At 32.7% G+C, this 27,142-nt stretch overlaps 5 protein-coding genes and 1 pseudogene across 6 annotated transcripts; 3 read left to right on the top strand and 3 right to left on the bottom strand.

The window, feature by feature from the left end:
• Window positions 1–387: 387 nt before the first annotated feature.
• On the bottom strand, window positions 388–3,674 carry LOC7462558 (pentatricopeptide repeat-containing protein At3g24000, mitochondrial). The gene has a single exon (XM_024605820.2). It carries the CDS (start codon window positions 3,552–3,554, stop codon window positions 414–416), a length of 3,141 nt encoding a protein of 1,046 aa, XP_024461588.2. The 5' UTR covers window positions 3,555–3,674; the 3' UTR covers window positions 388–413.
• A 3,652-nt stretch (window positions 3,675–7,326) lies between these two features.
• Window positions 7,327–10,105, bottom strand: LOC7462559 (style cell-cycle inhibitor 1-A). The gene is made up of 4 exons (XM_002310639.4): window positions 9,793–10,105; window positions 9,224–9,337; window positions 9,067–9,122; window positions 7,327–7,695 (listed from the first exon to the last, which is right to left on the bottom strand). The coding sequence occupies exons 1-4, from the start codon at window positions 9,860–9,862 to the stop codon at window positions 7,462–7,464; spliced, it is 474 nt and encodes a 157-aa protein (XP_002310675.2). The 5' UTR covers window positions 9,863–10,105; the 3' UTR covers window positions 7,327–7,461.
• Window positions 10,106–14,857: 4,752 nt separating this feature from the next.
• Window positions 14,858–16,582, top strand: LOC7456326 (pentatricopeptide repeat-containing protein At3g22470, mitochondrial). 2 transcript variants are annotated; one of them, XM_024605240.2, is made up of 2 exons: window positions 14,858–15,038; window positions 15,387–16,582. In XM_024605240.2, exons 1-2 carry the CDS (start codon window positions 15,035–15,037, stop codon window positions 16,307–16,309), a joined length of 927 nt encoding a protein of 308 aa, XP_024461008.2. In that variant the 5' UTR covers window positions 14,858–15,034; the 3' UTR covers window positions 16,310–16,582. The 2 variants fall into 2 exon arrangements, with proteins under 2 accessions (XP_024461008.2, XP_052310346.1); XM_052454386.1 differs by having other exon boundaries at window positions 14,858–16,582.
• Window positions 16,583–16,866: 284 nt separating this feature from the next.
• Window positions 16,867–17,725, bottom strand: LOC7462560 (pectinesterase inhibitor). The gene has a single exon (XM_002310052.3). The coding sequence runs from the start codon at window positions 17,562–17,564 to the stop codon at window positions 17,022–17,024; it is 543 nt and encodes a 180-aa protein (XP_002310088.1). The 5' UTR covers window positions 17,565–17,725; the 3' UTR covers window positions 16,867–17,021.
• Window positions 17,726–20,572: 2,847 nt separating this feature from the next.
• LOC127905577 (uncharacterized) lies at window positions 20,573–21,756 on the top strand (annotated as a pseudogene).
• A 3,110-nt stretch (window positions 21,757–24,866) lies between these two features.
• LOC7456328 (probable potassium transporter 13) lies at window positions 24,867–26,544 on the top strand. The gene is made up of 2 exons (XM_002310055.4): window positions 24,867–25,210; window positions 25,366–26,544. Exons 1-2 carry the CDS (start codon window positions 24,906–24,908, stop codon window positions 25,760–25,762), a joined length of 702 nt encoding a protein of 233 aa, XP_002310091.4. The 5' UTR covers window positions 24,867–24,905; the 3' UTR covers window positions 25,763–26,544.
• The last annotated feature ends 598 nt before the right edge of the window (window positions 26,545–27,142 follow it).

Here is a 27,142-nt window from a genome sequence, read left to right as displayed (position 1 = left end):
ATTGCATTTTGCTTCTCCCTTTCAATCTCCCAGGTTTGGGAGCTCATATACACGTTGCAACACAAGGATCGTTTGATGTACATCGATAAAATAATGCATGGAAAATACTTAGATCCAATTTTCAAGTTCTTTGACTAAATGCTATAGTCTGATTCTGGGTGTCCAGACTTTTAGATCCACTAAAAGGCTCTAATCCAGACGGCAGGCAAGTCATCTCTGCTTGATGACAGAAAACTGGATTTACCAGCTTCTGATGATTCGAGATCCTCTTTCTACACAAGCACGCATGAACCAATTCTTGTTTCCCCATGCCGATGATCATGAAACTAGGCATGACGATTCTCTTCCATACCTGATATTAGATTAATGCAACTCCGATACCCTAAGTTACCAATAATAGATTAATAGATCAATTACCAATAGTCAGTACATGAACATTGGCCACCGCTAAACTGATGAAACCGATAAGGGTCTCGTAATACGATTTTCCGCCCAAGAATTCCACTAGCAAACTTATATACAGAATGACAATCACCACAAACACGAAGGTTCTTGAAAATTTTAAGAGTTGAACCTTCAGGAGAACTGATCAAGCCATATGCCAAGGCGAGTCTCTCGCTATGGTTCCAAAGATTGTGCTCCTTTTGTTCTTCATCTGTATCTTGCAAGGCATAGCTTATATCAGGGATATAGCCTGCTTCTTTAATCATCTTCTTAAGTTCTTCCAACTTTGCATATATTTCACTAGCCTGTGGATGGGAATGGTCTCCCATTCCAAATAAACTCAACTTGTTCTTCAATTTGACCCAACTGCACGCAGGTTTCTTCTTTATTTTATTTAATCCCATTTGCCTCCTGATTTTCTCTACATCTTCCCATTTCCCAGTGGTTGCACAAATATTTGAATAGAGAACATAAGCAGAATCATCCGAGGGGTCCAACTTCAAAAGATTTTCTACAGCTTTTCTTCCAAGCTCCAGATTGCCATGGGTTTTACATGCTGCCAATAAACTCCGCCAAACATGATCAGTTGGTGAAACTGGCATTTCCTTAATGAAAGTTTCAGCCTCGGCAAACCTTCCTGATCGTCCAAGAAGATCAATAATGCATACGCAATGCCCAATTTTTGCTGGAATACCAAACTCTTTTATCATTGAATCATAGTACGCCAGACCCTCCTCCACCATACCCCCATGACTGCAGGCAGAAAGAAGAGAAACAAAGGTAACATGATCTGGTTTTACTCCAAGATTTATCATCTCATGAAAAGTTTCCTTAGCCTTCTCAAAAAACCCATGTCTGGAAAAAGATGACGTCAATATATTCCATGATAACCGTGACCGGTTGATTGGTCGAGGAATTATTCTTAACACATCATCAATTTCCCCACATTTTCCATACATATCCATTGTGGCACTTGCAACAAAAGGATTTGAGTCACAACCAAGTTTGACTGCCAAACCATGAAGCTGCTGGCCTTCCTCCAATATTGCCAGCTTGGCAGCAGCAGCAAGGCATTCGGAAAAACTAAACTCGTCCACATTTACTCCGGCACGCCTCATCTCCAGAAGGAATTTCAGAGCCTCTTCCATATGACCATGATGAGCATTTGCTGCCATCATAGCATTCCACGCACTAGCATTCTTATAAGTTAACCTGTCAAATATGTTGTTGCTCGAATTAAGATCACCACACTTAGCATACATTGTTATAAGTGAATTCTGCACATATTCATCAGACTGAAATCCTGTCAGAATTATAAAAGCATGGATGGGCATCCCGTGTTCCAATAGATCATTAGGAGCCAAGCAAGCACCAAGAACATTTGAAATTGTAATATAGTTTATAGGTACACCTTCTTCTCTCATCAATTTGAATGCTTTTAATGCCTCATCTGGTTCTTCACTGTCCGCATGACCACCAATGAGAGCATTCCAAGTTACTCCATCTCGCTTAGGCATTGTTTGAAATACCTTTTTTGCTTCAATCATTAGACCAGACTTTGCATACAGTGTAACCAATGCATTGCCAACAATCACATTTTCATGAAGACCAATATGAATTACAAGGGCATGAAGAATCTTGCCTTCAGTAGCAAATTCAGGATCTGAACATGCAGCCAATGCACTTGTAAAGGTCACATAATTCGCTCCTCTTCTCATGTAAAACATTGTAGCAAGAAGTTTCAGGGCATCCAGGCAGTTCCCATCCTGAGCATAACAAGCCATCATGGAATTCCATGAAATCATATCCTTCTCCACCATCCCTTGGAATACCAATTCTGCATCTTCACATCTTCCAGCATCAGAGTACATGGTTATTAGAGTATTGGATGCACAAACATTTGAGTTCCACCCAAATTTCAACACCAAAGAATGAATTCCTCTGCCCCACTTCAAGTTATCCACAGAACCACAGCCTGCTAACATAGTTGAAAGTGTAGTAGAATTTATTTCCTTGTGAACACGGAACATCCAAGAAAAACATCTTAATGATTCCTTACAAAGACCATTACGTATGTATGCCGCAATCATTGAGTTCCATGATATCGTGTCATGTTCATCCATGCCACTAAAAACATAGCAAGCTTCTTCCACGCTACCAAAATAACCAAACATTGATATAAGAGAGTTTGCAACTGAAACGTTAGTTTCTAATCCATACTTTATTACATGTCCAAGAACTTGATAACCCAACAATTCATTTTCAAGTGACACACAAGTACTAATCACAGAAGACATTGTGTTGTCATTGCAACTCATTCCTTCAGACCTCATTCGCCGATATATATTCATTACCATGCTTGGTTCTCCATAGTCCACATAAGCAACCATCAATGCAGTCCAAGAAACTACGTTCTTATAAATCATCTCCTGAAAGACCTTCATTGCATCTGCAGCCAATCCATAGTTTCCATATAAATGCACAAGCGAAGTGCCAACAAAAACATCACTCAGAAGACCAACTTTAACAATAAAGCCATGAACTTGAACCCCTTCAATAAGCATCCATTCTGACCTCTCACAGGCCGTTACCAAACTAGCAACAGCAATCCCACTTGGCTTAACCCCAAAATCCCTCATTTCATTAAAGAATCGCATCGATTCCCTGTAAAAGCCCGCACGAACAAACCCCGACATCATATTATTCCAAGAAGCATCATTTCTTTCAGACATTTTATCGAACAGGTAACGAGAAAAACCTATATGGCCAAACTTTGAGTACATATTAATCAGAGTGTTACTGTAAAACACGGTTAAATTGACTAATCCCTTAATGAAAAGTGCATGTAAAGCCTTTCCAGTTACTTCTTTGGTGATTTGAGAGAAACCCTTCTGATAAAAACAGGAGATTTCGGGGTTTGGGTGGTTTAAGAGGGAAACACATGTCCCATAATGTCTGTTTGTGTTCATGTTTGTGGGTTCTTCTTCTATGATTCGGCATTCTAAGGAAATTTTTGAGATGGATTTTGGGTTTAAGGAGTACCGGCGGGAAAAAATGGGGGGTATTAGTGGAGGCTTGGGTTTGAAAGTTGAGAGTTTTCTGCAGCACATAGCCAGGTTTAACTACTTGTTTTGCCCCGGAGAGAGGCTGAGAAAAAGCAGTGTATGCTCGTACGATCTCTTACAACCTTGATGGTGACATTCACCATAATATACTAATGAGATTTTCTATATTGAATATTGATACAGAGTCATCCATTTACCATAAAAGTTGGATCTTAGTTACCATGTAAATCTCAAAACCACGTCTTTTTAATTTTTCTTTTTTTAAAAACCATCATTTTAGAAGGGAAAATCTTTAAAATTGACTTGGTAAGTAAACTGGGTTTGATCGAGTTGATCTTTAAACTAATTTGAAATAAAACTCCATCCATGTGAGATTTCGAGTCTATAAATTATTGGGACGACTTCACTCAAGATAATGAAATCTAGCAACTGTTAAAAAATAGCTCAGGAATTGGTTGCACTATCTTAAAACAGGGTGATCAAGTATTCAATAGAAAAACCTTATTAAGAAAAACATAAAAGGAATCATGGTTTCATTATGCATACAAACACAAAACATTGTGGGTTTAAATAATATAATAATTATTTATTCATTCTCAATAAAAAATTATTGAATTGATTATAGGGTAATATTGTTTTTTTTTCAAGGTTCATTAATCAATCATTATGTATATCATTTTTTTCAACTTTTAAAGCATATTAAAATAATTAAATTACTCTAAAAGAACAAATTATTTAACTGGGACCTAAGGTTTATTTTGTTTTTTTTTTCCTATAATTCACTTTTTGACGCGCAATAAAATAATTACATCACCTTTAAAAACAAAATCTCTTTAATCAGAGTCTAAGGGTTTTTATATATATTTTCAGCCGAGTTTTTTATATATATATATATATAATTAAGTTGATTTAGGAGTAATTTGATAATTTAATAAATATAAATATTATTTAAAAAGCAAAAGTGATTAATGCGCGTATTGCACATATTAGAGTGTGGATTATTTTTGTATTATTTGGGCGACGCGTGTAGGGGCATATGGAGAGAAAATGGCTTCTAGGGCAATGTTTGAATTGCCTCGACAACCCTTCCACTCTCCATGCGGCATGTGTGGCTTACCGACTTATAATTTGGCACCGATGACCTTTCCCCCCTTATTTTCTCTCTTGTAAACTCCAGGATAAATTGAAAATAATAATATAATAAAAATTAAGGTGTAATGCAATGAAATAAGAACAAGAAAAGAAAATGGAGTTAAGGAGATAAAAAAAGAAGAGTTTATGGCTGAAAATGCCTATTTTTTCAATAGCAAAAACGGTCTAGCTGATTTGAGAAAAGGCAAGACTGATTTACATAAACCAGTCGAACCACTTTGGCTATTGTCTCTGTTATAACCTGATGGTCAGCAATAAAAGGGGAAAGGGAAATTTCACATAATCTTCAATTACTTTTATACTTTCAAGACATGCTCCAATCATCTTTGTTTTTTTTTGTTAAACTTTGTTAGAAGGGCTAATTGAATACCCGATTATTAACCTGTCAACATAACCAAACTCATATACACCTTACTTCATTACATGTTATTATTAATACAAAAACATGACCTACTACTTGGCACGATGCTGCGAGATACCTAAAAATTTACTTAATATAAAACACAATCTGCTTTATACATAATGATTATTTGCTACTGTCTCTTTTATATATTTACCACATCAATTATAAAAACAATTAATTTTTTATTTTACCTTTAACCTCACAAATCAGTACAATTAACACAAATTAAGGACATATCAATATCCTCTCTAGCCCAAACTAGACATTTGTTTCATTACTAAATTAACTGGTCTCTCTAATTACCCATTTATTAGGGCACTAGTTCCATTAATTAGGGTAACTAGTTTCTCTGATTGCCTATTAACTAGGGCACTAGTCCTATTAATCAAGGTAAATATTTTCTCCAATAGCCCATTAACCAAGGCACCAGTCCCATTAACTAGGGTAACTAGTTCCAATGCCCATTACTAGGCACTAGCTTCATTACCAGGTAAATAGTTCCATTCATATTAATATGAAATTAAGAACATGTTACATTTAACGTATTTGCCATTACTTGGAAAAATGAATTTTTTGAATAAAATATCAAGGTGTCAAACACCTTTTTCACAACAATATCTATTTACCTGTTGATTATCTAACATGTCAGTTATTATATATATATATATATATATTAGTAATTTTAACTCATCCAATAAGACATACTCATTACATAATGCGTATATGTCTAAGGGTTGTTACAAGAATTCTGTATTTAAATATGTTTTGTCTCGGAAATTAAGGGTTGTTACATTAATTCAGGTTTAGAAGATTCGCTCAGGTTTACTTAGTTTTTTTTTCTCCTTTTGTTTAATCTTATTTTTTTTTCAGTTTTATCCTTAAACATTTATTTAATTAAATATTGAGCTCTGTTTTTAATTTTTTTATCTGTCATATTTGGTTCCAATTCTTTTGATTTCTATTTGTTTTATTTGAGATAATTTTTAAAATTGATTTTTTTACCACTTCATCCTCCTTCATTTTTGTTTTCTATTTGATCCTCATTCTTTTGATTACTATTTTTTTTTATACTTTGGTGATTTTTTAAAATTGATATTTTTTTTTCTAATTTAATCATTCAACATTGAATTGGTTGGTAATTGAGCTTCTTAATTGAGCGTGTATATTGGATTTCATGGGTTGTTAGTTTGAGATATTAACCCAAATTTAGAAGATTCATCCAAGATTTGCTTGATTTTTTTAAGCTCATATTTTTTTAGTTTCATCCTTCAATATTTATTTAATTGGAGATTAAGCTCCATTTCTTTTTTATTTTCTTTCTATTGGTTTTTTTACTAATTCTGAAAATAACTTAGGTTATCTTGGATCTTTTTATTTGTTGTTCTATATTAAATTTAGCTTAAGAAATCTTGTTTAAAAATTAAATTAAATTAATTGATTAAATATATGCATGAGATGCTCATTTCATATGTTTTGTCTAGTTTACTTTTCGGGTTTCAGTGTCATCATGTTGCCTTTCACATTGACGTTAAACTTATCTTAGTGAGCTCTTTCTAGTAATGAAACGGTGTCCACGACAAAACGATGATGAATCTCTAACAAGCTTTTCTTTCTTTTTCTAAGTATGATATTGAGACTTAATTTTTATAGTTAATTATTTTTTTTTCTTTATTTTTTTTCAGTGTCTTTTTTTAATTATATTATTAAACTAGCTGAGTTTATTGAATCATTTCAAGCTCAAGTTTAATGACTTAAGTTTTAGATTTTTTTATTTTTTACAAAATACATTAAATTTTTTTTATCCAGTCCGTAATTTATATCGAATCACCTATGTAGTTCAACAGAAACTCTTAAAACTATAGGAAAATCACTGTGTTGGGAACGTGGATGATGAATCTGTGTGCTATGGACTTCCACGGTTCATCTTGGCGCCTCTTCTTTTCCCTTGTATAATTAATTATAGTGCACGTCACTGAATATTTAATTGGTGAAGAGCTGCTTTGTTATTTCATGGCCGAGGACACAGACCCTCTCTGACTCTTGGCTCTTGCCTTGTTCATTCGATTCAATTGACAACATATTGTGGCAAGGTAGCAACTCACTCGGAACACAGCGTATTTTCAGTGGTAATGCTCCCCGGATACTGAATCAACTCACTCGTAACAGTCCTTGTATCTGCTTTCCTTAAAGTTGAACAACGACTCTTCTTGAAAATTGAAATTTATCAAACGCATCAAGCAAGTGTGTGTGCCCTACAAGCAATTCATTGAATGGCCCAAAATGCCAACATTCTAACATAAGTTGATTCAAAAGTTATGTGTTCTTCGGTGTCGGAAGAACAGGATACAGAGACAAACAGAAACAAAGCAAAGCAAACCACCGGTGCTATTTTCTTTTCTAACGCTTGAATGCCCAGTTATGGGCACTCCGAGGTGCACTTGAAATGCCCTCATAATATCGAGATTCAAGCTTCTGAGAGTTCCAGTCTTTGACAAAAACTGAAAACAATTCTCGTGCAGACTCAGACGAAAGATCAGAGAAAAACATTTTCTTCTTCTCTTTTAGCCATGTAGCGAACTCATTATTCTTGGAGAAGTAGTCGTCATTAGACAGCTCTTGAAACTCAGATTTCTGAGGGGACAAGAATTAACAGCAGACATTATTAGTGAAATAATGTTTAAACACTATAAATAAATCTATAGATGCTGACCATCCAACATCACATTCAAATTCAAATATATAACACCTGAAAGTTCCACACTAATTTGTCAACTTTCAGCACTTCAAATTTTGACTTTTATACCTATGATAAAGATATAGGATGTGTATGGCATAAAGATTTCCTACTTTTGACTGCTCTAATCAAGAACTTCCAATCTAAGCAAATTCTTCCTAGCAGAATACTCCATGCATGATCTGCATCAAAGACAACCAAATTAAGTGCAATAACTGTTCCAGCCATTTATAGAATTTAGGAATTATTTCCACTCTTGGAATAGGATGCTTCCTTGGCCTATTTACTTATACCACCATTAACAACACCCAAGTAAAAATTTGAACGGATTTTACAAATAATCAGGCCCTAAAATCTCCTGACTTCAAAAGAATTAGTGCTTTTGCCATTGAAATAGGAAAACTGCATTTAGCTATTACATAGGTAGAGCTTAGCGCCATGCATTACATGAAACAAAGGGCATTTAGAACTATCTTCCATTTTGCTGTGTAGGGCCCGATAATTGATGTGTAGATTAAGAATTATGTTCAAGTTTGCAGAGTACAATCAAAATTCTTCCCCAGCCCAAGGACAATGGCCATGCAAGCAGTGGATACAACTTGCAAAATCAAGTTTCCAAAACAGTAATTGACTTTCTCTCTGTAACTGAAAGTATCATTGCAGAATAAGATTTCTTTATAATGAATGCAACACACAAGTGGATTTTTTTTCCTGTCACCTGATATCACATCACCAAATAGTACATCTAGCATTATTTATGACCGCCTACACATCTGCTGAGGGAACTAACTAGTCTCCCCATTTAGATTTGCTTGTAATTCAGCTTACATAGTTAGGAATTCTAGATTTATCTCAATCAAAAACTCATTGCAAAGCCTCAGATACTATTACAGCACAAAGAGAAACTATCAAAATCGACAAAAAGTGAATTCTATTAACATTGTATTTTTTGTTACATTTAAATTATCAAAATCGACTTGCACCAACTCAAACTTATTTCACATTTTATCCAAACATCTATTTCTCGGAATATCTTACCATTATAAGAACTGAAATTATTCAAAATCACAATCTATAGCTTCATAAACAAAACACACTCTTCCATTCAGGTTTAGGTGCGCGAGTTGGTAAAGTGAAGGGTTAATGACACCAAGGTTAAAAATTCATAGTACCAGCGGCAGCAGAATCAAAACCCCAAATACATTCACAAATCACAAAACAAGAAAACATCAAGCTAGCTTCAAGATTACATGCTTAACAAAACATACCGAGTGGTGATCCCCTTCGTGTCGTTTACTTTTGTGCTTATCCTTAGACTTCTTCTCTGAGGCAATGAATAATAGCAATGTGAAGGCAAAACAACAGCGTTGATAGTACTTAATGCTTCACATACATAACAAACACAAAGAAACTACAAAAGTATACCTTTATCAGAGTGGTGCCTATGAGACTTCTTGTCCTTTCTCTTCTCTTTCTTATCACTCTTTCTATTTCTCCTTTCATCATCACTTCTCCGTCTTTTCCTTCTTCTTCCTTCATCTACACATTCACAATCAATGCCAAATTTAGAACACAACATAACAATCCCATCTTCTGTTTGGTTGCTGATAAAACAAAGAGAAAGAAGAAATTCCTACTGTTTGAGACCTTAAAGACCATAAGAAAATCATTTTCTTTTTTTTTTCCTGATAAAACTACTGACATAATTGTGGTGGGTTGTTCCATTTAATTCAAATCCCGGCAAGAAAAGGCTCAGTTTGGTTGCTGAGAAAGTGCAAGAAAGCAAACAATTGAGACCAATAGCACATAAAAATCCGGACTTTTGGGTTCCTACTACAACTTCATAGCTTAATTGAGGTGAGTTTCATTATATAAGAAGCCCAAAAATGAAAAGATATCATATCAATTCAGGATGCTTTCAATTTTCGTTTTCCTTTACATTTTCTCGAGATAAAAAAAAAAAAAACAGAAAATCCCCCCCAAAAAATGAGAACCTTCAGATGACGACAGAGAGGAGGTTCTCTTCCTGCTCTTCTTCTCCTTCCCCTTCCTGTCGATTCCCATTTTCGGCGAAAAAATTTTGTAGGAGAGAAAAGTTATGTGCAGCACATAACGAGAGGAGATTGAAAATTGTAAGAGAAACTTGAGAAAATGAGTTTATAACCCGACGTAAGAAGACGACTGAGAAGCTCTTTACGGATCAAAATGGATTGGAGCCCGGACTCTTATGTGGCCGGAACTTGATAAACTCTGAAATTCTTGTCGGAGCCCTCAAGTTTTAAAGGCCAAAATCTGAAAAGTATGATTTTTTTTAGTTCGAATATTGTAGTTTAAAGTATTTATATTAAAATAATATTTTTTTATTTTAAAAATTTAAAAAAAAAAACATGATTTTTACTATATTTTTAAAAACTGCTTATAATTTAATGAAAAATGAAGCATGATATCTTTTAAATTGTGATAATAATTATGATTTAAAGTGTTTTTTATTTAAAAATATATTAAAATAAATTATTTTTATTTTTTAAAAATTATTTTTATATTAATATATCAAAACGATCTAAAAATATAAAAAATATTTTATTTTAAATAATAAAAAAATTTAAAATTTTTAAAAACACAGCAAAGCACACTACAAAAAAATACATCCACAACCTAATAAAAATAAATCAATTTTTTTTAAAAAAATTAACTTGGCGAAATGTGGCTTCAATCGAAGTAGTAGACGGGAAAACCTAACCCATCTATTTCTATTTTTTTTTGTAAAACGAACCATTTGGAATCTTGTATCCTAAATCGAGGACCACAAAGGAAAATTAGAAGTTTCCTTCCGCACGTGTGGTCCAGTCTGGTCTGGTCTGCTCTGCTCTCTCTCTTAGAGCATCTTCAACCGGGCAGCTAAAAGAACAAGCAAAAGGAAAATGTTATACTTTTAGCTTTTATGTTTGTTTCTATGCACTCTAACCGGTCAGCTAAATAGACAGCTAAAATAGTTTTTGAACACAGTAATTGCTATTTCTACATTTCTATGTAGCAAAAGGCAAATGTAAATAACAGTATTAGCTACCGTTTTTTTTTTCAGTTGGTTTATATCTGTTGGCCAACATCTTTATTTTGTATTCATTGGCCAACATTAATTTTTTTTCTTTTAAAAGCAGAACGAACAGAAGGAAGAAAACAAAGTTTAATTTTTTTTCTTTTAAAAGCAGAACAAAATTTAGAAAACTTGCATTGTGCCTCACCCTTCTCTCTAATTTAGAAAAACAAGAATCAATTATCCCCCGGTTAATTAATAACATCGATTGTGTTAGTTAGCTGAAATAAAAAGGTATGTTTGCTTAAAGACTTTTTATATTTTTTCTTTTGCATCTCTTGATTCTTGAGACCTTTTGTTGTTAATTTGTTATTTGTGATGATTTTTATTTCTTTGTTATTTTATGTTTTTGATATGGGTTAAGGAATTTTTATTTATACTGTGATCTTTGACAAAATTGAAAGGAAGTAATGATGGTAGCTGATATTGATAAAAATATGGAGTAACATATCTTAAAATTATTTTTGATGGCCTGTTTTAATTTGAGGTCAATTATATTTTTCTGGTTAAAAATGCAATTAAACCAGTATATCAATCCTTTTTTAGTTCCAAAAGATGATCAAATTGTAATGGTTGTATGATTAGATTAATGTTATAACAAGTAGAAGACAATTCTTATTATTAATTCACATGTATGAAAACTACAAAATTGCTAGACATTGAATGTGAGCTTCCTTTACACCCTCTTATAAGGTTTTAACTTGAGTTTTTTTTTTTTTTTTTAAGTAAATGGATTCAAATTTTCCAAGCTCTTTTACCAACTTTCTTATGAGCGAGTCAGAAGATATTCTCTCTCAACCAAGTGATTCTAATTAATTAATTAGTGACTTAACATACTCGAATTTAAATGCCCATATAATAAAAAAATCACAAAGAAATAAAAACTTCTCACTAGAAGAAGATTGTTTACTTGTCTCTGCATTGTTAAATACAAGCAAGGATCCAATTATAGGAGTTGAACAACAAACAAAACAATTATAGGCTCGAGTACATGCTTACTTTGTAGAGAATGGAGGAAACTTGAATAATCGTTTCCAAATAAGCATCTCAAGTTGATGGCAAGAAATAAATAGAGAAGTTGGTAAATTTGTTGGATTTGTTACTCAAATTGAAAATCATCAGCAAAGTGAAATGACCGAAGAATCAAGGATAATTTTAATATTCATTTCCATGTTAAATTATTTAACACATATTTTCACATTATTGAATTTCTTTAATTTTTTTACCAGATTAATGATGCTCGGCAAATGTATGCTTCTTGCTTTGGCAAACGATTTCAACTACAACATTGTTGGGTTAACTTAAGAAAAGAACCCAAATAACAATTTGAGCGTGCAAGTCAACATCAAAGGTTAGACAAGAAATAAAAAAAAGTCATGTCAATGCAAGTCTGGCTTCATCAACTCCATCTACCCCTGATTCTATTAGTTTAGGAGAAGATAGTGAACCATTGATTTATCAAGATAGACCAATTGGTCAGAAGGCTGCAAAGGAACGACTTAAACGTAGACAAGAAAAAGATAAAGTTAGGGAGGTAACTATAACAAATCTCTTACAACAATTCAGGGATAATCTAGTTGAAATTGAGGAATAGAAGAAACAAGACAAGAAAATTATGTTAGAGCAACAAGCCATGATGATTCAATAAAGTCAAGAGAAACACGAATTGGACAGGATTGAGAAAGAAGAACAAATTATGAAAATTGATATTTCTAATTTGGATCCAATTTCTACAACATATTTTTAAAATAGAAAGTTAAAAATTATACAAATGAGGGGTTTTAATTTTTAATTAACTTGATTGATTTATTGTAATGTAATGTATTTTTAATTAAATATGTAGAAAATTCTTGGTTATTTTAAATATATTGTTATAAAATTAATATCAATTCATAATACTTTTTTGAAGTTCCTCTAACACTTAATAATAATAAGTATGATTAATTAACTTAAAAGATAACAACCATAATGAAAAAAAAACATAAAAAACTTGAAACTTATGATGACATAAGAAGTTCAAATCTAATGATTCTACTTGTTGCCATATTGTTCCCACAAATGTTCAACCAAATCTTCTTGTAGTTGAGAGCTAGTTGCTCTATCCCTGATTCGATTATGAGTTTGAAGAAAATCATGTAATTCTGGTATTTCATCATGTGATACTGATACAAAGGAATTGACTTCACGTTCATGGTCAAATCCAAGGTTCATTGCTCCTTCATCCTCAATAATCATATTATGCATTATTATGCAAGCTTTCATAATATTTGCAAGCGTTTCTTCATCCCAGTATCGAACAGGTCTATGTACAATTGCAAAACGAGATTGGAGCATCCCAAATGCCTACTCCACATCCTTCTTGCAGACTCTTGCTTACTTGCAAAATATTTTCTCTTTGCTCCTAATGGTCTTGGGATTGTCTTAACAAAGGTTGACCAATTAGGATAATCCCATCTGCTAAATAGTATCCCATTGTATATTCATGCCCATTAATTGTAAAATTGACAGGAGCAGTATGACCTTTAGCAAGTGCAGCGAAGATAGGTGACCGATTAAGAACATTAATATCATTTAATGATCCAGGCATTCCAAAAAAGGCATGCCATATCCAAAGATCTTGTGAAGCCACCGCCTTTAGAATTATAATTGGTTCACACGACAATGACCAGTATACATCTCATGCCATGCAATTGGACATTTCTCCCATTTCCAATGCATACAGTCAATGCTCCCTAACATCCCTGGAAATCCATACTGCTCTTCAATTGATAATAATCGACAAATATCAGCCTCGTTTGGTGCCCTTAGATACCAATCACCAAAAACTTCTACGATTGCTTTGACAAAAACTCTAAGACTTTCTATCGCAATGGTTTCTCCAATTCGAAGATATTCATCAGTAAGATCTGTAGGAATACCATATGCAAGTATTCTATGAGCTGCAGTTACCTTTTGAAGGCAAGATAAACCAAGAACAACAAGAGCATCTGTCATTTGTTTGAAATATGAATTATGAGCTTCCACTGCATTTGCGATTCGAAGAAAAAGACGACGACTTATCCTAAATCTTATTCGAAATTGACTTTCAGTGAATTTAGAATTTTCAGCAAAATAATCATTATATAACCTTAACTCACCTTCCTTTCTATTACGATTGACAATATTGTGACTAATAACAGAGCCACGATACCCTGTTCTCCGCCCTTGATTATTCGATTCTTCATTAGCAACTACAGCGGTAGCAACTTGAAAAGCGAACGCAGAAGTGTCATAATTAAAATCAAAAGCATCATAAAAATTTAAATTAGAATGATTCATGATGAATTTTAATGAAATATAATAAAGTTTGGAGAGAAGAAAATGATGAGAAGAAATGTTAAGGTATATGAGAATATTTATAGATGGATTATTTTTTCAAATTTTAAAATCTTAGAATGTTAGCGGTCATTTTTTTAAAATTTAAAATTTTAAAATTTAAAATGTTGGCGATTATTTTTTTAAAATTTAAGATTTTTAAATCTAAAATGTTGGCGGTCATTTCTTCAAAGCTTGAATATTTTTTTAAAAAAATTAAAAATCAAAATTTAAAATGTTAACGGTTTTTTTTCAAAGTTTGAATATAAATTTATTTTTAAAAATTTATTTTTTAACAATAACATATAAAACTAAAAATTAAAAATATTTATATAAATAAATTTTAAATTATATCTTTTAACTTTCATATTACTTTATTAATTTTATATTACTTTTATAAATTACTCATATTAATTATATAATTAATAACATCATAATTATATTATATATAAAATATCTAAATTAGTTATATAATTATATTAAAATTAATTTTATATGAAATATATTAAAATATAATTGACTTTCTAAATAGGTTTTTATCATTAAAATACACATAATGAAGAAAAACTATATTTATAATATTTAGAAAATCATCATATCAATTTATCTCAAAATATATCATTTTTCATTCGAGATGGTCTTACTGTGTTCTTCACTTCCAAATCCTTCGTCTGCATCAAGGGAAAAAACAGAGAGGTTTTGTAGAGCAAAGAAAGATGACGGCGGGGAACATGAATCGAGCAAGTCTTTTTCCCACAAAAGATTCAAAATCTCATCTTCAACGCTAAATGGGTATGGGCTTCTTCTCTTCTTTCAGTAGCAGCCGTAGGAAGGGCTATTTTGGTAACCTTGATAATGCTTTAGCTTCATTTAATCGCATGCTTGATAGGAATCCTCAGCCTCCTATTATCGAGTTTAATCGGTTATTATCTTCAGTTGTGAGGATGAAAAAATATGAGACAGTTGTTTCTTTGTTCAAAGAAATGGAATTTAGAGGAATCAAATACAATGTCTGTACTCTTAGCATTTTGATTAATTGCTTCTGCTTCTTACATCATGTGGATTATGGGTTCTCTGTTTTTGGAAAGACCCTTAAACGTGGTTTTAAGCCTGATGTTGTAATATTTACTACCTTGATAGATGGGGTCTGTAGGATTGGGAAAACCGAGCTGGCTGCTGGGTTGCTGAAGGAAATGGGACTTGTAGGTTGTGTTCCAGATGTTGTTACTTGCAATTCGCTAATGCGTGGATATTGTTCGCAAGGGAAAATCGATAAGGTTAGAAAAATATTTCATTTGATGGTGAGTAAAGGTCTTAAACCTGATGTTTATAGTTACAGTATCTTCATCAATGGGTACTGCAAGGTTGAAAAAATAGATGAGGCTATGGAACTTTTTGATGAAATGTCTCATAGAGGTGTGGTGCCTAATGCGGTTACTTATAATACTCTGATAAAGGCCTTGTGTCAAGCTTTGAGACCTCGGGATGCACAAGTGCTTTTCAGGAAGATGTGTGCTTGTGGCCTTTCTCCTGATATATTAGCTTACTCTACTTTGCTTGATGGGTTCTGTAAACAAGGGAATCTTGATGAGATGTTGGTGCTATTTCAAGAGATGCAAAGGCGTCTTGTGAAGCCTGACTTGGTAGTCTACACCATCATAATTAATGGAATGTGCAGGTCCAGAAAGGTTAAAGATGCAAAGGAAGTACTTTCTCGACTCATTGTTGAAGGGCTTAAGCCTGATGTTCATACCTACACTGCATTAGTTGATGGGCTTTGCAGAGAAGGATCAATAATTGAAGCACTGAGACTTTTTAGAAAAATGGAAGAGGATGGCTGCATGCCAGGAAGTTGCTCTTATAATGTCCTTCTCCAAGGATGTCTCCAACACAATGATACATCAACAGTAGTGCAACTTATCCATGAAATGGCTGATCGAGGATTCTATGCAGATGCTGTCACGAGAACCTTTCTGAAAGATTTTCTACCTGGCAACGACAGTCCTGCAATAAAACAACTGCTAGGACTCTTTGAAGGGCATCAAGGTGTGAAGGTGAAGTAGGCTTTGAATAGTTGATGCTGCTTTGATCATTGTGGCAAACTAAAAGTTAATAGATCTATTAACATTGTAGTTTTTGTTACATTTGATTTAACACCGAGGGCTTTTGTACTCCTTGCATTTACATCATATTTGTGCTCTATATATAGAGCACAAATATCATCTTTTTGACCTTATGGGCACTGATATTATTTTTCTGACCTTGTAGATGCTTGTAAAAAAACAAGAAATACAAACTGAATTAATACATTTATTTCACCAAAGAAGTTGAAAGTCTGTGTGTGTGTACTCGCTCACGTAAGCTTTTGTTCCTGTATCTCTTCCCCAAGCACCTTCATGAATGAAAATAAATGGAAGAAACTCTATTTACTAGAGAAAATTCCAAACATTATCATTTCTGGATAAAATATGATAGTTTTGTGTAATTCCAAAACTACAAGTCGCTTGTTTTGTTCACAACTGATTGTATGATTTTCATCATGACTGCTTATTTAAGACAGCTCTGTCAAAAGGATTCAGACTAGCCATATTGATTTCAAAAAAGCAAAATAAAAATCACCTAACCATAGAAAAGATATAGTTTTATTTCCCCTTTCATCTCAGTTACAGGAATGAACATGATATAGTAGTAGTGCTGCTGCACATCATATAGCTGATGAGAGGGTGAATACATCATGTATTAGTAAAAACCCCCGTATTCATTTCATTTTAAAACTTAGAACCTATCAACAATTCTGAGAGCAGCCTCGGAAAGTGCTTCATAAACCCTCATCTCATAAACAACAAGACTAGGAAGTTTCCATTTGGATTCCTCAAAGGTTTCCCTGCAAAAGAGTTCATATTGAAGTGCTGACTTGACACCGGAATTAGCCTTATCATAATCACCAATCTTTAACAAAGAAACAGCCTTCAAAAGATTCTTGTTTGCTTTCACATAACCTTTGCTACAACCATGACAAGCAGATTTCAGCTTCTTGTCTTCTTCTTTAGAGGCTAGCTTTGTCATGTTGGATGCCAAGGTCTTCGAATGACTGCTTAGACAGTTTATGACAATGGTAGCAATTCCTACCTTGTCAGCATGTGGGGCTCTGGGGTCAGATTTCAGGCATTGGATGCATAGTGTTGGTGTTTCTGCATGACGACATTGTAGCTTGATTAAGTTATCATCAGCTTTAACAAGGTTGTGGGTGCCAAACAAGACGGGGGAAAGGGCTGCAAGAAGAACAAGAAAAAGGACACGATGAATGAAAGAAGCCATTGTTTCAACATGAACTAACGAGTCTTGTGGTTCAGTGCATGTTTCTCTCGTGATATATATATACTAAGAAATGTTTGAGAAGGGTAGTTTCAGAACCAATAATCACAAATTTGGTGTTTTTATTTCATCAAAATTTCTATTTCAGTTCGTGTACATTTAAGAATATTAATTTATTTTGAGATCCAACCCATCTATGTTTGAGAAGGTTATTTTTAAAACAAAAATACTTGATTGATCATTTTTCAAAAATAAAAGAGCTAAAATAGAAAAAATAATAATTAAAGTTTAGGAACTCCAAGATGGTGTGTGGGATCAAAATTACTGAGTGGACTCCATTATTTGAGTGGGAAGAAAATGCATTTTACTTGTTAGAGAAACGCTCAAGGTGGAGTCATTAATTGACAAATAGGCAATTTATAGGTTTGGACATAAGTTGCAGTTACACTTCTCTTTCAAATCCCTTTATGGAACAAAAAGACAAGCTCACAATTTTTCTGTTTCACTTTTGCTCTTGAGGAGATGCAAGTTGCAACCCATAATTGGTGGCTCGCGAGCTATCATTGGTTTAAAAGACAAGCACTGGTTTTTATAGAATTTGAGGTTTTGTGACTCTTGACATTCTCATTGTCGCAGGACCATCATCTATATGAGTTGATTAGGATTGATAGAAGTAAGATTGAAAAAGAAATCGTTATTAATTAGAAAATCTTAATTTGTTTTTCATATGTTTAGATAAGGGGTTAATTATATTAAAAACAATATAAAAATTACCATAAAATATTATTTATAAGATAAGCTGTTTCAAGCTTGTTTTCAATGATAAAAAATATCTATTGTACTTACATACTAAAAGGTTTGACTAAAATGATAAGTGTATTTTATTATTGATATTAAAAGACTGTATAAATTTAAAACAGTGATTTGGAATCTAAATATGACAATAGAGTCTAATTCTCACTTTTTAAAATACAAGCATTGAACCTTGAAAACGATAATGTTTAATTGGGTTTTAGCCTTTTCTATTCGATTATATCCTCAAAGGATTTGAAAGCCATCACTCACCCTCGATGAGTCTTTACAGGTCTTGTTGACCTAGCCCAAGTTCACTAAAAAAACAAGGAGAAATGTATCACAAGACTTGGAAATTCCTAAACAAGCATTCTCATATTTTGACAAAAACAATAACCAAGTAATATTTACAAACAAATGTTAAAAAAATATTTACATGATTTACATTTGAAAAATAATGTCATTATATTTTTTTTTATATGAAAATAACAAAGTCTCAACTTTTAAAGGACAAGATTATCCTAGGGTTGATTCTTTAGTAAAAAAAATAGAAAGCAAAAACAACTTTTATTATTTTTCTTATGTAAAAATAAAAAAGTTTCAACATCTAGAGTGTCATAACCTAATTTTCGAGTTCCTCCCAAATTATCTTTTTTTTTTCTTTTAAGACTGAATGCATAGAGGAACCAAGTTGTTTTGGATAAAATTAGGAGTCCAATTGTACCCAAGACTAAAAAAACAATGCAGATTCAAGATCAAATTAAATAATTATTGGACAAGTTTGTATAAAAATTAAGTCCAATAACTTAATTATATATTTAATAGGCCAATTTGATTTAATCATGAGCCTAATTAAAGGCTTAATTATGTTTCAGAATTAATTTGGGTCAAATCAAAAGATTTAATTAGATGCAATGACTTAATTATACTCTTAATGGGTCAAATTGATTTTATTAAGGACTTAATTGGTGAAAAATCAAGTTTTGAACCCTAATTTGAGCTTAATTGAGAAGATTGGAATTGTAGATGATCAAATTTAATTTTTACAAAGTTTAATGGTTGAAATTAGAGACAAAATTATAAGAAAATCAAAATCAGGGGAGTCAATTAAGGATTAAATTGAAGAAATTCATAACTAATAACTTATTTTTGTAAAAAGCCTGTAAAATAAGGGACTAAATTCAATTGAAAACATAGATGAAATTGAAGAAAGTTTTAAGGTCAATATGGGACAAAATTGAAATTATTTAAGACGAAGATGAAAAACACGATGAAATCATGGGATGCTTTTAAAACTTTACAGGGGTGAAATTAAATTGATTTTTAAAATTAAAATTCAATTAAGGATCTAATTGGATAAATTAAAAGATTAAGACTGAAATTAAAAAGAAGATTTAAGCCTAATTCAAATCTAAAACGCCAAAACATGTAATTTCATTTAAATAAACTGGTTAAATAAATGAAACAATATGTTTTGTATAAAACGGCTTCGTTGTGTTAAGAGCATCTCCAATGGGAAATGCTATATTAAAGAGCCAAATTGATAAAATAGCTTTTTGAATAGTACAAATATAACTTTTTTTTATTTATGTGCATTTCAATGGTAAAAAGCTATTTAGAAGAGCCAATTATATTTTAATATATTTTATATTAAATTAATTTTAATATAATTATGTAACTAATTTAGATATTTTTTATATAATATAATTATGATGTTATTAATTATATAATTAATATGAGTCATTTATAAAAGTAAAGATAAAATTAATGAAGTAATATGAAAGTTAAAAGATATAATTTTAAGTTAAATTTAAAAATTTTAAATTTATTTATATAAATATTTTAAATTTTCAGTTTTATATGTTACTGTTAAAATTTTAATTTTTAAAAGTAAATTCAAATTCAAACTTTTAAAAAAACCGCCAACATTTTAAATTTTGATTTTCAATTTTTTTTTAAAAAATTCAAACTTTGAAAAAAATGACCGCCAACATTTTAAATTTTTAAATTTTAAATTTTAAATTTTGAAAAAATAACTGCCAACATTTTAAGATTTCAAAATTTTAAAAAATAATCCATCTATAAATATTCTCATATACCTAAACATTTTTTCTCATCATTTTCTTCTCTCCAATATTTATTATATTTCATTAAAATTCATCATGAATCATTCTAATTTTAATTTTTATGATGCTTTGGATTTTAATGATGACACTCACATGTTCACCTTTAAAGTTGCTACCGCAGTGGTTGCTGAAGAAGAATCAAATAATCAAGGGCGGAGAACAAAGTATTGTGGCTCTATTCTTGGTCACAATATTGTCAATTGTAAAAGAAAGGAAGGTGAGTTAAGGCTATATAATGATTATTTTGCTGAAAATCCTAAATTCACTGAAAGTCAATTTCGAAGAAGATTTAGGATGAGTCGTCGTCTTTTTTTTCGGATCACAAATGCAGTGGAAGCTCACAATCCATATTTCAAACAAAGGACAGATGCTCTTGGTGTTCTTGGTTTATCTTGTCTTCAAAAGGTAACTGCAGCTCACAGGATACTTGCATATGCTATTCTTGTAGATCTTACTGATGAATATCTTCGAATTGGGGAAACCACTGCGATAGAAAGTCTTAGAGCTTTCGTCAAAGCAATCATAGAAGTTTTTGGTGATTGGTATCTAAGGGCACCAAACGAGGCTGATATTTGTCGATTATTATCAATTGGAGAGCAGCGTGGATTTCCAGGGATGTTAGGGAGCATTGACTGTATGCATTGGAAATGTGAGAAATGCCCAATTGCATGGCATGAGATGTATACTGGTCATTGTCGTGAACCAACTATAATTATAGAGGCGGTGGCTTCACAAGATTTTTGGATATGGCATGCCTTTTTTGGAATGCCTGAATCATTAAATGATATTAATGTTCTTGATCGATCATCTATCTTCGCTGCACTTGCTGAGGTTGTACTGCTCCTATCAATTATACAATTAATGGGTATGAATATACAATGGGATACTATTTTAGCATATGAGATTTATCCTAATTGGTTAACCTTTGTTAAGACAATCCCAAGACCATTAGGAGCAAAGAGAAATATTTTGCAAGCAAGCAAGAGTCTGCAAGAAAGGATGTGGAGCGGGCATTTGGGGTGCTCCAATCTCGTTTTGCAATTGTACGTGGACCTGTTCGATACTGGGATGAAGAAACGCTTGCAAATATTATGAAAGCTTGCATAATAATGCATAATATGATTATTGAGGATGAAGGAGCAATGAACATTGGATTTGACCATGAACGTGAAGTCAATTCCTTTATATCAGTGTCACATGGTGAAATACCAGAACTATATGATTTTCTTCAAACTCATAATCGAATCAGGGATAAAGCAACTAGCTCTCAACTTTAAGAAGATTTGATTGAACATTTGTGGGAACAATATAGCAACGAGTAGAGTCATTAGTTTGAACTTCTTATGTTATCATAATTTTCAAGTTTTTTATATATTTTTTTTCATTATGGTTGTTATCTTTTAAGTTAATTAATCCTATTTATTATTGTTAAGTGTTAGAAGAACTTCAAAAAAATATTATGAATTGATATCAGTTTTATAACAATATATTTAAAATAACCAATAATTTTCTACATATTTAATTAAAAATACATTACATTACAATAAATCAATCAATTTAATTAAAAATTAAAACCCCTCTTTTTCATAATTTCTAACTTTCTATTTTGAAAATACGCTGTAGAAATTGGATCCAAATTAGAAATATTCATTTTTATAATTTGTTCTTCTTTCTCAATCCTGTCCAATTTTATTTCTCTTAACTTTGTTGAATCATCATGGCTTGTTGCTCTAACATAATTTTCCTGTCTTGTGTCTTCTGATCCTCAATTTCAACTAGAGTATCCCTGAATTATTGTAAGAGATGTGTTATAGTTACCTCCCCAACTTTATCTTTTCCTTGTCTATGTTTAAGTCTTTTCTTTGCAACCTTCTGATCGATTGGTCTATCTTGATAAATCAATGGTTCACTATCTTCTCCTAAACTAACAGAATCAGGGGTAGATGGAGTTGATGAAGCCGGACTTGCATTGACATGACTTTTTTGTTTCTTGTTTGACCTTTGATGTTGACTTGCACGCTCAAATTGCCATTTGGGTTCTTTTCTTAAGATAACCCAACAATGTTTTAGTTGAAATCGTTTGCCAACGCAAGAAGCATACATTTGCCGAACATCATTAATCTGGTAAAAAGTTAAAGAAATTCAATAATGTTAAAATATGTGTTAAATAATTTAACATGGAAATGAATATTAAAATTACCCTTGATTCTTCGGTCATTCCACTTTGCTGACGATTTTCAATTTGAGTAACGAATCCAACAAATTTACCGACTTCTCTATTTATTTCTTGCCATCTACTTGAGATGCTTATTTGGGAATGATTATTCAAGTTTCCTCCATTCACTACAAAGTAACCATGTACTCGAGCCCAAAATTGTTTTGTTTGTTGTTCAACTCCTGTAATTGGATCCTTGCTTGTATTTAAACATGCAGAGACAAGTAAACAATCTTCTTCTGGTGAGAAGTTTTTATTTCTTTGTGATTTTTTTATTGTATGAACATTTAAATTCAAGTATGTTAAGTAATTAATTAATTGGTTAGAATCACTTGGTTGAGAGAGAATATTTTCTAACTCGCTCATAAAAAAGTTGGTAAAAGAGCTTGGAAAATTTGAATTCATCTACATTAAAAAAAAAAACTCAAGTTAAAACCTTATAAGAGGGTGTAAAGGAAGCTCACATTCAATGTCTAGCAATTTTATAGTTTCCATACATATGAATTGATAATAAGAATTGCCTTCTACTTGTTCTAACATTAATCTAATCATACAACCATTACAATTTGATCATTTTTGGAAACTAAAAGAGGATTGATATACTGGTTTAGTTATATTTTAACAAGACAAAATATAATTGACCTCAAATTAAAACAGACAATCAAAAATAAATTTAAGATATGTCACTCCATGTTTTTATCAATATCAGCTACCATCATTATTTCCTTTCAATTTTATCAAAGATAACAATATAAATAAAAATTGTCTTCCTTAACCCATATCAAAAACATAAAATAACAAAGAAATAAAAATCATCACAAATAGCAAATTAACAACAAAAGATCTCAAGAATCAAGAGATGCAAAAGAAAAAATATAAAAAGTCTTTAAGCAAACATACATTTTGATTTCAACTAATTAACACAAATGATGTTATTAATTAACCGGAGAATAATTGATTCTTGTTTTTCTAAATTAGAGAGAAGGGTGAGGCACAATGCAAGTTTTGAAATTTGCAGGTAAGTTTTCTAAATTCTGTTATGCTTTTAAAAGAAAAAAAATTAAAAGTTGTTTTCTTCCTTCTATTCGTTTTGCTTTTAAAAGAAAAAAATTAATGTTGGCTAACGAATACAAAATAAAAACGTTAGCCAACGGATATAAATCAATTGAAAAAAAAATGGTAGCCAATATTGTTATTTTGCATTTGCCTTTTGCTACATAGAAATATAGAAATGACAATTACTGTGATTTTTTTTTGCATGTTCTTTTATCTGCCCGGTTGGAGATGCTCTAATAATAATAATAATAATAATAATAATAAAAAGAAGAAAAACAACGTCGTTTTAAGGGCACTATAGATTGTCTTCAACCTCCCCGTGAGAAAGAACAAATTGGTCGCTGATGGTTCATCATTTTGCAGGATTTAAAACTCCCTCCTCTCTCCTAGCACTGAACGCACTGGTACATAAACCCACACCCAAACAGTTTTTATGCCAGCTGTTCCTGTACTGTGATATTAACACCGAGGGAGGAGATGCAATGAGGACAGATAAATGGTTGAAAAGGGAGGTGAGAATCTTCCAAGACTGCTATAAAAAGGGGAGATAGAAAGGAAAGGGGGAGGCCATTCCCGGTGTAAGAAAAACACTTGAAAATCCATACCCTTAAAACTTTTGCTCTAGACATATTCAACCTAGCCATTAACCAGTCAATGATATCAACATTACCTACCCAGTAACCCAAGGCCACCAACTCTTCTCCTCGAGTTTCGAACCCGACAGTTCTTACCTTCACAGTAAAGCAGGCTAGACTATTACATCCTTCTTGCAACTTCCTAGGCAACATAGCATTCGTTTTTCGGCTTGTCATCATTCCTTTCCCTACTGTAGCATTAGCAACTTCTTCATCTCGGTTCAACACCGTGAGCAGCAAGTCTTCTCAGCACCAGTGCCACCAGCAGCTCCACCATGGACGTCTACCAACGACACTACCAGAAAATCGATAAATATAAACGAAAATACTGAGGGAATATTTCCGTCCATACATTTCCGAGGGATTTTACCGACGGAAATGATCCCTCGGTATATACCGAGAGAATTACCGTGGGAAAAAAAATTAAAACAAAAAAATAAAAATTATCACGTGTTATTTTTACCAACGGAATTACCGACGGAATAAATTTATTAGATCTTCTGCAGTAGTTGTGTCTCTGATGTCAGTATGGCATTATGGGGAATCGAAAAAGCAGGCATTTGAGCTGGAGAATAAGGTTAGCTTGGACAGCCTTTTGAGCCTGGGAATAGCAAGGGTTCCTGGAATTTGCCTAGTGTGCTCCCATGTGACCTCTGGTGTCCCGCCAATGTTCGCACATTTTGTCACCAACTTTCCTGCATTCCATCAGATTCTTATCTTTGTAACCGTTCAATTTTTGATGATCCCAAAAGTTCCAGTCATTGATCGTTTCCATGTTTCAAGGATTGGTCCGCCAGATGTCCCTCTATTCCGGTGCATTGTGCGGTAAGTTTTGTCCACATTCTCTGAATTTTTCTCTTCTGATGAAAATACCAAATCATTAATATTATTGCTGTTATCAACTTATAATCGAAGTTCTTGAGCTTTAATAAGTCGTATGATTGCAAGTTCTTGACTCTTTTCTCTTTAACTATTGTTAGGTATGGATACAAGGACATCAGGGACAGCTTTGAATTTGAAACCCAACTGATTGAAAAGATAACAGTGTTCTTGAAATGCGAATTGAATTGCAAGGAAATCCTAATACTAGAGCAGTCAGTGCTTGGTGCAAAAGCACAGAGAAGAAAAGAGCTGCGGTTACAATATCTGCAGGAAGCAAGTGAAGATGTAAATGAACTCATGGAGGCAAAGGAAGCTGGTGTTACTTTCATGATGGGACATACTTGTGTTATAGCTAGAGAGGCATCATGTATTCTGAAGAAGCTTGTGATTAACTATGTCTATGGATTCCTTAGACGCAATAGCCGGTGCCCTGCAACCTCATTTGGGATCCCACACTCCGCATTGATTGAAGTTGGTATGGTTTATCGTGTATAAATGATAATAAATGAACTGACTGAAAGTGTTTAAGCAGAAGCAGGTCTGGATTTCCAATTCATGCTTTATTTTCACTAGCTGTAGCCAATTTTAGAGGGTGGAGGGAGGTACTTGTAACAAATGGTATAGCAGGTTGAACATTAAAGAAGATGTGGCAGCAACTTTCTATATGTTTGCGGAATGGGGAAAAAAAAAGAGCAAAGAAAAAGAAAAGAATGAAGTGTAAACAGCATGCAGATTGAGGCTTTTTTTTCAGAGAAAAATATGCATATTCAAGAGCTGGTCAATATGAGACGCCTCACATTACCATTGAAAACTTGAACTCCTGATGATATTTCAGAAGTTCTTCAGAGTACAAATTGCAGGCTGCCTACGAGAAAGTGGAATTCTCATTAATCATCGTTTCCCTGTGTGAATAGCTCGTTTTTAACAGGACTGGAGATATAGACTTGATCTCGGTGAAAGACCTGGCCTGAGGATGCCATCTAGTCGTACAAAGGGGAAAAGAAAAAAAAAGGTACTTCAGGTTAAACCTATCAGCTAAAAATAGTTATTGGAAACGAATTTTTGTTGTTGATCCAACAGCAGCTTTACTAGAAATATAAGCATCAGGAGGTTTAGGGGCCATGTTCATCAAGGTGAACATTAAAGCACCCATTGAACTCAATTGAACATATTGGAAAACAAGGACTATTTTGAAAAAGATATCAGCCTTGAGGAATCTCAATTGATTTTTGCCAGGGGCCTAATTGTATAAAATTAATTAGTTTTATTTTGATTAATGATGTTTTAACTTAAATTGAAACAACACGGACAAAATTGGAATTTATTAAAACCACGTTTAGAAAACCTTAATTTTTAGAATTACCAACGGTCTGTAAAATACCAATGAAGTTACCGACAGATTAAGTCCCCCGAAAAGTTCCAATGAGTTAAAAAAAAATTACAGGACTATACCACACGAGACTTATAGATGGAATCACCAATGAATTAAATCCCTCAGAAAGTTATAAAGAGTTAGAAAAAAAATATAGGACCATGCCATTGAAACTTACAAACTGAGTCACCGACGGATTGAAAATTACAAGAGTTTTCCATTAAATATTACAGATAAAATCACCGACAAAATAAAATTTTATCGGATAATTTTTTAAGGTTTAAGCAGACGATATGTCACTCGTTTTTAATTAAGAAACTAAGTGGCACGTTGTCTATCCCTATTTTATTATCTTCTTCAGTCGAGAATGATGATCGAGTTGTCACATTCAGATGAATGAACATGGCATCTCCAAACACTTTAGAGACTCCAACCACCACCATTCCACATAGGAAATTCCCCTCTACAAGGTTGTTTCACCATTGTTTGATGTTTATGCCCCG

This window comes from Populus trichocarpa, chromosome 7 (assembly GCF_000002775.5).
Source record: "Populus trichocarpa isolate Nisqually-1 chromosome 7, P.trichocarpa_v4.1, whole genome shotgun sequence".
In the NCBI taxonomy this organism is placed as follows: domain Eukaryota; kingdom Viridiplantae; phylum Streptophyta; class Magnoliopsida; order Malpighiales; family Salicaceae; genus Populus; species Populus trichocarpa.
Note: the sequence above shows the minus strand (reverse complement) of the source record. Positions and strands in the feature narration are given on the sequence as shown.